This window comes from Lottia gigantea (assembly GCF_000327385.1).
Source record: "Lottia gigantea unplaced genomic scaffold LOTGIsca_69, whole genome shotgun sequence".
In the NCBI taxonomy this organism is placed as follows: domain Eukaryota; kingdom Metazoa; phylum Mollusca; class Gastropoda; family Lottiidae; genus Lottia; species Lottia gigantea.
In genome coordinates this window covers 571,253-584,900 of record NW_008710347.1, presented here as the reverse complement: position 1 = coordinate 584,900, position 13,648 = coordinate 571,253, and the positions used below count along the sequence as shown (strand labels likewise).

At 30.0% G+C, this 13,648-nt stretch overlaps 1 protein-coding gene across 1 annotated transcript; it reads right to left on the bottom strand.

The window, feature by feature from the left end:
* Positions 1-3,846: 3,846 nt before the first annotated feature.
* On the bottom strand, positions 3,847-13,566 carry LOTGIDRAFT_221230 (hypothetical protein). The gene is made up of 22 exons (XM_009065272.1): positions 13,542-13,566; positions 12,670-12,772; positions 12,339-12,440; positions 12,115-12,175; positions 11,801-11,871; positions 11,357-11,470; positions 11,019-11,140; positions 10,431-10,556; positions 10,043-10,168; positions 9,723-9,854; positions 9,441-9,547; positions 9,041-9,130; positions 8,709-8,774; positions 8,513-8,563; positions 8,244-8,344; positions 7,914-7,999; positions 7,574-7,605; positions 7,257-7,357; positions 6,724-6,823; positions 6,480-6,531; positions 5,948-6,037; positions 3,847-5,513 (listed from the first exon to the last, which is right to left on the bottom strand). The coding sequence occupies exons 3-22, from the start codon at positions 12,379-12,381 to the stop codon at positions 5,409-5,411; spliced, it is 1,776 nt and encodes a 591-aa protein (XP_009063520.1). The 5' UTR covers positions 12,382-12,440; positions 12,670-12,772; positions 13,542-13,566; the 3' UTR covers positions 3,847-5,408.
* Positions 13,567-13,648: the final 82 nt, after the last annotated feature.

The following is a 13,648-nucleotide window of genomic DNA, read 5'->3' as shown; positions in this document are numbered from 1 at the left end:
CAGTAAATTATTGGGTACTAAAAGACATATTTCATTATTTCAGCTATATAACTGTAACATTTGTAGCAGAGGCTATGTCTGTTGCTAATGCTAAAGAAAGATATAATGATATGAGAGTAAGTTCTTGTTATCACATTGTTATAGACATTTATTTATATCTTTTATTTCTTAAATTTTTCTAATGTGAATTTTATTTAAAATGTAAAAGATATTGTAATGGCATTATTTGTGGAACTAACATCCAAAATAACACGGTACTAATTGAAATTCTAGTATGGTATTACCAATTTACCAGATGATGAGCAGTCTCCCTTGTTAGGATCACGTTCTGATAGTTTTAGAGGTAATAAATTTTGTAGATTCTGTAATAGTTTTTTCTTTGGAGTGCTAATACTACTATTATGTAGCCATATATTATAACAGAATAAAGACTTTGCAACATATGGAAATATAAAAGGAATAGCTTAAAGAGGTTGGAAAGAGGCTTTCTAACATGTTTATGTGTATCAGTGATGTTTCTAGCGCAGAAAAGAGGCTGGCTTTCAGTATTTTTATCAATTTACACTGTGAAAATATAGCGAGTAGACCCCTGGAAAATTTTGTGGCCCCTACTCAGCTCTCTAAACTAATATATCCATAAACACCTTTGTTTATGGCTTCAATTTGTATCATTCCAAATTTGTGTCAAATGTGGTTCCTGTAAATATAGATATGCTTAATAACCAAATTTGATGCCACTTTTGCTAAAGCTGCTGATGATATTTAAGGGTCTTTGAGATAGCTTTGTCATTAAATACTTAGTTTTAGTGGATGGGCAAGACCCACAAATGTCTGACTGAAAATCAGAATGGTGCAATTTCATGCTTATACATTGCATTGCAATATAGTCCTACCAAAAAAAAAAACAATTTTAGCAAGAAAGCTTGCAGCAGAACTGCCTATGTTAAGATATCACCATGAGATTATAAGGTCCAAATCAAAAGCATGAAAATAATACCCTCTTTTGAACACCTTTGTCATTTTGTTATGATTATTTCAGATGATGGTGAGATATTTGAAATAACGAAAAAGGTAGAAATGGTAAGAAAATTATAACTTGCTTAAATAATACATATAGGCCAAATGAAATGTGCATTACCTTTACTGTATGTTGAGCTTACATTCGGCAATCTTCAACAGTTTCCTTAAAGCTGAATTTGACATGGTAATGAATGGAGAATTATGTTGTCTTCTTGGGAGAGACTCTTTACTTCCAGTATTTAATGGTAATTTTTCAAGTGATAGTAATATTGTGATATAAATATAGTTCATAGATTTAGAGTCTGAGAGATAAACCTGTCACTTTTTTATGCATTTGATGCTATTGGTTCATCAATTATACATTTTTGAATCCATATCTTACAAAGTTTTTGTTTTCATTGTCTTTGTTTACAAATACTCATAGTCCTGAACGATCAGCCCCTGATATTTAAATTACCAGATCACATGACAATATTGACATTGTTCCAGTAAATAATGGCCGCCATACATTACCGTGATATGTTTTAAAGTGGTTAGCGCAACTTTCACGGTAGGCAGTTTGTTGAACTTAATAACTAATAAATCATCTCATCTCCTGTTACATGTTTTGGATGTAACATCTATTGTCAGGACAATGTATATTGTTAAGTATCTATTATTTTCATTTCAGGGCAAAATGGCAGAAATGTTTTTCAATAAAGGTATTTGCATGATTTAATCCAGCATGTGGTTTCAAAATATTTAGTGTAAAGTGCAAATATTTGGTGGTCTAAAAGGTTGGAATCCCATGAAAATTTTGTTTGCAAGTCTGAAGCATGATATTTGGGTGGCGCTTCTGTTCCAATTCTGCCCCCTATTGAGTGGTACAAATCCGCCATTTGGTATTCTGTCTGCACCTGGAACTCTGTTCCAACATGTTTTATTGAACGTTCTGTTGATTCAATAAGCTTGAGGTGCAGAACTCTCCAATCAAGCGCCACCTTGATTTCCAGAAGATTTTGAACCTATTTTCCAGACTTCATTAATATTTATCGTAAGACTAACTTACATATAAAATATGTACCAGACACATCATGTTTTTGCTGAATTCTAGGAGTAGACCACTGTAATATCATTATCAAAAACCACAATATGTGGTAGGAATGAAAATAAATGATTTTGAAGCAGTATGAAACTTTATTAAAAGAGTATTACCTGTTATAATTAACATAAAATTTGAATTTCTAAACTTCTCTAAAGAGAATATTATATTCATCAGTGGACTTAAACAGAATCCATGTATAATCCAATTTCTAAAAACTAAGTTATTTTTAAATAATTACTTATAGTTTTATGAATAATTACTTAGTTTTATCTATTTATCAGACTATAGAGGGATTCTGATGTATAATTAAAACACCAGGTTACTCCCAATAATGAATATCTGCTCTCATTGGCCAAATAAATGAGAAAAAAATTTTTGTAAATATTTCATAATGGTTTTCATTTGCGTTTTTTGCATGACAAGTGGTTTTTGACATTCTGAGGTATGAGAAAACTGCAATACATCATGATTTGTAATGTGCATAATAAAATACACTCAGTCCCCAGTTTTAATCCCTGGTGGCGGAATATGACCCTATTACCCTATAATAATATTTTGTAGTTGGTGAAAAGTTATTTTATATATGTATTGTGATATATTTATATGGTGATCTGTCTATATATGCAGCTGCTGTACCTAAATCATTAAGAGATGTTATTTGGTATGAAATGTTTTCCTTCTTTTTGGATGCATACAAATTATATGATTTCCATCTGGTTTATTACTCCAAAATGATTTTGTTTCAGTCGTTCTAACTAGATCAAATTTAGTCAATATCAAAAGTTTCAAATGTTAAACTGAGGTCACAATCATCAAAATTAGATGCATTATTTCTTGGGATAAAGTCATTAAATTTACACATTATACTCATTAAATATTACAATAATTTATAATCTTTTTGGTTTTTATATTGTGAATAGTTAGTAATAAACAAATCAATGTATTTTATATAGTACCTACAGATTACCTAACAACACTAACTGTAGTAAAACATTAGCAGAAGATGATATATGTTGGGAAAATAGTACTATCACCAGAATCAATGCTTACAGAGTATTTGTAGTAAGTAAATTTCCTACTAATTAGGCCAATTAGTGTTCATTTTACAAAATGATTTGGTAGCACCAAATGTTTTTGTATTTTTTATCATAATAAGTTATTATTACACCATATGACATATATAAGAGTATATTTTAAAGAAATTATATTTTATTTAAACAATGTTATGATCAATTCTGAATCCATTTTTCTTACTACTTTTAGGCCTGTTTTATGGTTTGCATGGGACCATTTGCATTTTTTAATGTACAAAAGACAAAATATCTTCAAATATTTACTACAATTTTACGATGGTTTGGTAAGATTTTTCTTATTATTATGAATGCTTATGATTGATCTAAAATTATTAAAGAAAAATAAAACTAAACTTGACTACTGAATTAGTAGTACCGATATGTATTATACATAAATACTTATATTTGGTTTTACATAGATCGTTTCTTTTAATGCACTCTTATGAACCTCCATTGAGTGAGTCAAAAATGTTTTGAAAATCGAACTCAGAACAAATGTTTTGAGTCTGTTGTGTGTGTCCTTACCCAATCGACATTTATTGCTTATCATGTGGAATAAAATTGCATTGAAACTTGTGGTCACTTGAGAAAAAACTCCATCATGTGCCACTAATGGAAACTTAAACACAAATCAATATTTTTTTTGTTTTCAAAAGACAAAAAGTTTGTTCAAGAATTTCTGTGTTTAACAATTTTATTAAACAACATTAATTTATATTTTGTATTTTAGCATTTGGTACAATGATAGTATTTGCAGTAATAAGACTAGATACCAAACATAACGGCAGCCCTTCTGTAGGAAATTTATCAGGGATACCCAATTTATTTGGCGTTTGTGTTTATTCTTTTATGTGTCACCATTCTCTGCCTTCATTAATAACACCAATAAAAGACAAATCAAAACTATACAAAGTGCTAGGAGCTGACTATATGCTTATTCTTGGATTTTATGCTTTATTATCTTTTACGGGTATATTTGCCTTTAAATCTATCAATGATTTATATACATTGAACTTCTTTAATGTTAATTGTGCAGAGGATGCTGTTACGGATATCAAGTTTTTCCAGTACTTTTTGGCACTATTTCCAGTGTTCACATTAAGTTCTAATTTTCCGATAATATCTATAACTTTAAGGAACAATCTACAGACAATGTTTACAACAAAAGACAGTAATTTTCATTGGACAATAAACAGATTGGTGTTTCCATTGTTAGCAGTCATTCCACCACTAGCTGTAGCGTTTGGTACCAATGAAGTCGAGATTTTAGTAGGTATAACAGGATCTTATGCTGGTACTGGAATACAATACATCATTCCAGCATGTTTAGTTTATTATGCCAGAAAACAGGATGTATGTAAAACAATAGAAAACAAGCACAGTTCACCATTTTACCACAAGATATGGGTATATTTAATATTACTGTGGTCTGTACTTTGTATTGGATTTGTGACTGTAAACCATATAATCACTAGACAGTAATGTACTTTGTGCCTAGTTCTAACATGCTGTGAAAATAGTGATTACAGCTTTCTTGCAAGTCCAAAACTATTTCTCGAAAATGGAGACTGTAAAGGCATTATTCACGACTTTGTATCTATAATAGACTACAAAGATATGTAAGCATAATTTTCCAATTTCAAACTTTTTATTAGTATTGTTAAGAGACCAGAAAAAAAATTGCACCAACTCATTATATCAGTTGCAGCCATTTTTTACACTCATTCATGATGAAGGTCATAGAAGAACATTAGCTCTGTGAACACGGTAATCAGGACAGGTATTGAACACAGCATTTCATTTAGGTTCACAGTATTTAGGATGTTTGCTCAAATATATTATATATGGTAATGACAGACGAAACAGAAACTTTTTGTATCTTAATGTAATGAAATTTGTACATTCATCATAAATGATGGTTTTTCATGGTGGTCAGTCTCATCTGAAATGCTCACTTTTCAAACATAGTAGTAAAATGATCACCTGAAATAATTCAGAGAATATGCTAAGAAGCTAGTCTTCTCACAAATTATACACAACTTGATTATATACAAATATTTTATTGAGGCATATAACAGTAATTTATTATGTGTTCACAGTATTTTCCCACATTGTATAGATGTCATTTATGTGTTAACCATATTTTTGTTCAGTTCACATATCTTTAATGCTATCAACATACAAATGTTGGATAGCATATCTTGTGATAATTGTACAGGGCAAAGCTTTCATCAGGACGATTTTATTGTTCCTTCCTCTTTTATGGCTTTTGATAGATTTCTTGTTAAACATAGTTGTAATAAATCCAATTTATCTTTTTCCATGTTTGTTAATTTCTGAAATGTTTTAAATATTTATTAAATATGTTATTATATAAAACAATCGTTTAGATATTGTTTTGATTATTGTCCCTTGTTTCAAGGGCAAAGATACAAATTCATTATAATTGGCCTTGCTCAAGACAGGTTTTTTCCCCACATCAAATAGACCAGTAAATTAGTGTACACAAGATACAGAAAACAGAAAACCATCCTGCAATGTGTCACAGACATAACCCAGTTATAAAATTTTAAGGACCTGTGCAAACAAATTTCCTGAGGGTTACATCATGTAATTATTGTAGGAATAGTTTAGAGTCAGGGACCCGCTCACAAAAATCTTATGAAAGAATATTTACATTAAGAAATACCTCACACCAAACAATAAAATTGATAGTAAGATTTTCTGTGTAACTTCTATGACAGTTGAAATAATACATTGTTATATTTACCTTTGATATATCTGTTTTAGAATCTAATTCATGTCTCAATTCTTCTAAACAATGCATTAAAACATATGTCTGACTACTACTAAATATAACCTAGAATACATTGTAGTTATTTAATTCAAAACGATAATAAATATATCTCTATCACAGCTGGTTCCTTTACAAAACAATTACTGAACAACTAAAAAAAAAACCATATTTTTGTTATATTAATGACAACTCTTTTGGAGTTCGGATTTAAAATTCCACAATGGAACTATTAACTACTATCTTTCCATACAACACATTTTATAGCTTTAAATAACGGACACAATATTATGGTATACTACTCCTTAGTTTTATTACACACGACGTTTAAACAATCTACATTGTCATCTTCACTTGTTGAAACGTACTGTGTAATAAAACTAAGGAGTAGTATACCATAAAATTGTTTTCATTATTAAATCTGATCTCTACCCCTAAATGTCGCTAAAGGATTATTTTATAGCTTATCTCAGCTTCATTAATTAATTTGACAATTAGCAATTATTACCTTGTCCATTTCTAATAAGGGCATAGCATCTTGTAATAATGTTATCCAAAATCTGAAATATATCATGAAACGTAGTCAAGTTATTATTTAAAAACACAATATAAGTTTGGCTTGTATAGTTCTTAATATAAACCAAAAGTCTAGATGTAGAGCGGAGAGGCATCGTTAAAATCATTGTGACTGTTCTTTAAGTAAATAAAAACCCCATCAAATACTGACAAACTTTTATCAAATATATACATACGTTCTCGGTGCCAATCTAGCTTCTAATAATGATAATAATAAGGAGGCTGCTTCTGGTGTTTCTTGTTTCTCATATAATTTATGAAATTCACGATACTTCACTGAAAGATATACAATAAACATTTACAATATCATAGTAAATAGCAGTAAAATATTCTGCATCTTTATTTTCTATCAAATGGCATTAAGTAAACTACCCAAGCAGTACAATATTGTCTAGCCTGACAAATCTAGCCCTTGCAATTTGTCAGATGAAATATCGACACGTTAAGGGGAGTTGCTCCGACCTACCTTTGGTTTGCTAGTTTTTGATAATTTTACCATGATAAAAATTATGTTTATGTGAAATTTTAACAGGGTGAAAATTCTGATAAACAAGCAAGTTGGAGCAACTCCCATAAAATGTGACATGGGATATAAAATGGATAGGGTCAGATTCGTCTGCTAAAATATTATCATTATAATGTATAAAGATAATCAATAATTTAAATTCCAGCGAATATGTAGATGTAAATTAGTTTCATATAATATTACCTAGGAATGTGAGTCTGTTACTAAGAAACATGGCTGGTCCTAGATTGTCTAATATATCTGTATATTGAAATTTACTACATATACTATAATCTTCTATTAACCTGAAATAAACAGAGGGAAAGTATAATATATTAAAAACAAGTTGATATCAATCTTATCAGAACTATATCTTGTCTAACCAATATCAATATATTCTTATTTATATTCCTCTTACAAATCAACACTTATTCTATCATGACCAATATGCTGCTTCACAATATAAAATGAAGAAGAATGTGTAGATTGATAGAAAAGTACATATAAATTCAATTACATACCTTTCAGTTAGCTTGCTGGTGGCTGTAACATCCTGTAATTGGAAATATATTTCATTTACAAGGAATGACATCAATATTTTCTCTGTTCAAACATTTCAGTAAACTCTGATTTAGACTGTAAGGAATTTGTTTGTTAAATGACATTTCAGACTGGTTGTGTAATCTCTTCCACAAAGACACATACATCAAAACTTACAAATGAGTGTGATGCCTCGTAGTCAAATTTTAATTGAAATTTATAATATTTTTACCACTATTGTTAAAACCCATCACAATTTTTTACAGCAAACTAATCCCTTGAAACATGCCACTTTAGATTAAACACATTATAAAAATATACCTTAGATCTTAAAAACCAAGCTAGAGCTGAACCTAATCTTCCTAGTCTTAAACTCTTCATTCCCATTACTTTACATATAGTTTGTACTATAAATAAAAGGAAATCTGTGTTAAAACTTCAGTAAAAGTGGCTACCATTTGAATTCTACAGACCCCTCTCCAAAAATTTTAGAATAAGGACCTTACCTATACCTCCTATAATGAGGAAAAAATAGCATAAGACAAAATTAACATTGTGAATTGAACTTGTAATCTTACACTATTTTATAAAAATTCACATTAATTTGCTAATATTCAAATCTTGATATACATTTTTTGAACATAAGTTTACCTTCATCTTGTAAATTTCTTTCTTGACAAATATGAAGTAATTTTTGTGCCTTTTTCTCATTATCTAATACCATATGATTAATAAACTGTTTGACATATGTCCTGAATAGAAAAAAATAACACAAAAATTCAAGCCACTTGTATGTTTCTTTGATGAATAACAAATAAACAGAAAGTTAATCAAAAGAGAATATACAAGAACATCTAGAAAATATTTTTGTTATACATCTTATATCATTTTTTGAAATATTGAAATATTTATAAACTGACCTTCCAAATACAGTACAGTAGTCTAAATAATCTATACCAACTTGCCACAAACTGAAAATACAAATAATGGTAATAAACTTATAATGTTGAGCACTCAACTTAAAATTTCTTTTATCTGAATCAAACAAAATTTGAATTAAGAGCTAAAAGTGTTGAACAAAAAGCTCACAAGCTCATAAACATGGCTGCTTCTTACCTTTTATGAGACATCAAACTAGTAGCATATTCTAATATAAGAAACTCTCTGAGATTCGAACCATACCTGAAACAAATATTTCATGATTTTTAAATTTTAATATTTTTCAAACAAATAAAATGGAATGCTCTGGATTATTAAGTGTTTTCTCTCATTCCAGAAAAAACTGATATAATTCTGAGGCATGGATTGTCAACTTGGCACTTTCAATTACTCTAAATAGATATTGGAAGTTTTTAAAGATTTATCCTTAAATCTGATTTTTGAGAAACTTGTCAATATGTAATATCAAATCTACTCAGAAAATATAGACAGAGAAAGAATATACATACGGTAAATTTTGTGTATCTAGCTGACCACAATGATGTAATAAATCTGTAATATGAGCTACAAACCACCAGCTACCAGTACTGAGAAACACACTGAAAAGAAAAGACATATTCATGAGAATCTTAGAATTGATTGGTGTTAGGGTGTATTGAGACAAGTCTCAATGAAAGCACTGGCCTAGGTCACAGAGCAATAGATAAGTCTAGTGATTATGTGAAAATTAGTTAGTCATTAGTATGATTTTAGTTGAAAAGACACAAACACAAACATACACTGCATGTTATATAATATACTGTATATAGCCATGGCACGTGTAAGTTTGTATGTGCCTTATATATTGCTAATAATAACGACTTTGGTCAATGAATATCATGGCTGATACAGAGTAAAATATTAAAATACCTGCTATCTTTAATAACTTGGTGTATATCAAACTGAATAGCTGCTAACAATATATTATCTAATTCTCCCATCCTACTACCACTCATATTAAACTCTTCTATACACGTCTATAATAACAATTATCATCATTATTTATACATTACACAGCATTATACAGCATTTTCAAATAAATCTTAATTGGAATGAGAGTGAACAAAATAAATTTTATGTGTAGCACTCACAGCAGTGAACTTTGAACTATAAAAACTTAAGCTTATCACTTTATTGTTATGTTATTCTTACCTCAGCATAAAAGTGAAGATCTGCTGCTCGAACAGTGGGATTTTGAAACAACATTTTGGAAACTAATAAATGATACCATGTTCCACACATATCTTTAATATCAGAGAACACATTTTCATCACCACATAAAACCTGAAAAAAAAGTTCATCCATGAACTACTTGGATTTCAGGATATCACTTCAGAAAGACAATTATTCATGCATGACAGTATTCAAAGATAATGGAAATGCACTGTAAGAAACACTTCCAGCATGGGATTGAAAAATATTTTCCTTAAAAATACATAACTAGTTAACGATAATTAGAGAATAACACTAACCATGACAAGAGTTTCTAAATCAGGAAATGCAGAATAATGACCTTCTTCGTAACGTCTCTGACATTCTTCTCTCCAATGTCTCCATTTCATATCAAACTCAGCAGCAGATAGAGCATGATGATAATGCTGAAAATTATATTCAAATACATTAATTGTGATAAAGAAATTACATTAAAACAGAACCTGAAACATGTTGTTTCTGATCTATATCAGCTTCAGACTCTGAGTAACATCATATTTCAGTTTATGTTTTTATTCAATCTGAATGATATCAATTTTTGATTCGAACCTAAGTTTATAAAGTTTATTATTAGTTTAATATACTGTATAGTATCTTGGTGTAAATGAAAGAGAACTAATGATTGATAATAAAAATCAAAATACATACTGTCCACTGTGGCATTTTTCTTAACAATTCATCTACACTAAGAAAAGCTTCATTTTGAAAGGATTCATTTAATGATAAAAGTTTTCTAACACTGTCTATTTCACCTTGTAATAACAAACGAAATGTCTGAAAAATAAAAAAAAATATAGGTAATAGGCGATACTGATGATTCATCCCAAACATATCATTTTTAATCTTAATTTCTGCATTCTGATTTCCATAAAATGAGCACTTTTCACACTAGATGAAATCATAAGTGACATGGTTCATTGAAAGCAGAGTTAAAACTGAATATATTTGACAATCAAGACTAATTTTACAATGCATACAAAAATTGATTTTCTTCAAACATTTCTTTATTTCGAATCTGGCTTCCAAACTACAGTTAATTAGTTATAAGGGATAGCAGTTCAACATTTCAAGAATGTACTTTGTCTTTGTGCCAGGTGTCTCAAAAAACATGCTGCAAAACCATTTTTGAGAACAAGTGAAAGTTATATAATAATTCTTTCAACAGTCATTGACCATACGGTTTCCATTTCAAGATTTATGTTATTCCAGTAATCATACAAGAGAACAGTGACTTACAGCTTCCCAATAAGCAGGATGTTGAGCTGGTAAATCATCATGTATTACTTCTACAGCTAATTGTTTACCCTCAGTAAAATGCCACTTTATCCAATCTAGTAGCTGATTAAGTAATAACCCATCTACAACAATCAAAGAAATTGAACATATAGTACATTATTTAAGTGCTATATGAACAACTGATCTTTCCTACATAACCATTTCCACTTTCTGACTGCAGAGAGAATCTGTTGACAGATAAGAATGCAGTCCATCGAAATGGAATAAAGTTTGAAATATTCTTGCAAATAAGCAGTTTCTGCAGTGCCTAAAAAGAAGTGAGGGTTTGTTTAACATACCTGGTGTAATCTCAATAAACAAAATTTGACAGAAACCCCAAATTAACTGAATCATTTCAAAAATTTCTAGTTGTTCTTCACATTTTTGTTTTTGTTGTTCATTCCGTGTTGTCTCTAGAATTAAAAATACACATTACACATCACTGTCATTATAAATAGAAGGGACAGTTTTGCCATCCGTTTGACCATAGTCTCAGAAACAGGAATATAGAAATTCCTAGTTTGAGATATTTTGGAACATTTCTATTATTTATGAAGAATATTTACATATTTTCAAAACCAAAATCAACCTTGTCCCTTTAATATTTTAACCTTCTATCTCTATACACATTTAAAGATCTTGAGATCTGTGCTTCATTTATACTGTTGCAATAATAAGAAGATTGCTGATTTCTAAAAACTTTAAATTTCCGAGCGTCTGAAATTTAAATATTCACAACTAACCTGCAAGATGGATTAACTCCATACTACAGGCTTTTAATACAGCTCTATATTGTTTACTGCTTAGAACCAATCTACAAGACAGAAATTATGAATCATCAGATCATGATTAACTATAAATAGTGATATCTGTAATAGTTCACCAGTATGTAGATTAGATGGCAGTAAAAGATTTTCCAGGAAAAGAAACATAGATGTCTATATACATTGGAATTGATATCAAATATTAACCATAAGAAAATGTTTAATATATTGGCAGGGTCACAATTATAACCCTTTACCTTTAAAAGACAATGGTCCAATTAATTTCAACTTACTGAGATTGTAGATGCTGTCCAGTGGAACTTGCAACTTGTCCTTGTAGCATTGAAAATATATCTGAAAAAAAAAAAATAGCAATTATATTAGACTATTCCCATGTTTATACTACATCATGTAATTTTAAATAAAATATGAGCATAATCAAGACTGTTGTTGAAACAAAGAAAATGAAATGAAGATTTCTAGAAAATCCATATAATAAAGTAATAAGAAAACCTACTGTGAGTTTCATTGACAAGTTTTCTTGTAACAGGATTATGCATCTCTGTATTCCACCTTACGTCACAGACATCACTGGCTGCCTTAAGACTACCTCTTGCACCTATAACAAAAATTGGAATATCATAAGACCAAATCTCAACTAAGAATTCTTGGTACAAAATTCATACTTCCTAATATATTGTAGCAATGTTTCTATAGAAACAAACATGTATATGACATTACTCTAAAATATAAACAGTAGTTCTGTAAGCTTATACGTAGTAAAAAAAAAGAGTCAGTCCATGGTCGGACTAATATAACGGTTACTAACTAATAATAAGCAGCCATACCTGTACCAGGCCTTGTTAAAGGTGTACTTCCTTTAAAAGCAAATAACTGATTACCCAAACCCCATATTGCTTGTAACTTTCCATCATAACAGCCTTCTATGTTCTGAAAAGAAATCATGTATTAAGTAAGCAATAAATCAATAAATGATAAAAATGGTAGGCTATAAGTGGGCATTTGGAATGAAATCAAAGAGGCCAAGATACTTCTCATCCTACAATGCTAAGGACATTGCAAAATAAAGTGTAATGATAAAATTATAGCGAGCCTTCTTGACATTGAAGCCATTGGAATGAAATTTTCTCAGAAAGACTATCAGCCACACGGTTATGAATTACAAAAGTCAAGCAATTTTACTGTAGACATAATACACCTAAGCAGCCAGAAATAAATAGATTTCACACCAAATTCACACTGAAAATTCTCCTCTCTCTTGTAAAATAATATTTCAAAATAGGCCTAAGACAAATTATAGGTAATTGGTCATAGACATATGTAGGCATTTTCATCAACTCAAAATCAATCTATAAATCTCAGTACTGTTAAGGTGTCTATATGTCATTCATACAAAAACGATTGTTAAAATGCTACTCTTCTGTTGAGTGTTAATGTTGTTATCTCCACAGGTCAGACAACTGGAAACATATCGTTAGGGTTCCAGTATGGTTCCAGTAGCTTTAGGCCAGTAGGCTACACACCGACACCGTCTACGAATTTGACTGGTATCCACACAAAATTGTAAGAGTATTTAATAGCCTATGGTCCATGTCCAGACAAAAATCCATGAATTCAATTAAGATAGGGATAGTTCTGTTTTTTCAAATAACAATATAACAAAATATGGTCAGAAATTGAAAATAAAATGATTAAATACCAGAGACACAGACGCACGTTCCCGCTCCACAGCCATTTTGTAAATAATTTGGTGAATGAAATCGGCCGCTTCTCCAACTGTCATTTGAAATTTCAGAGTTCCATGCA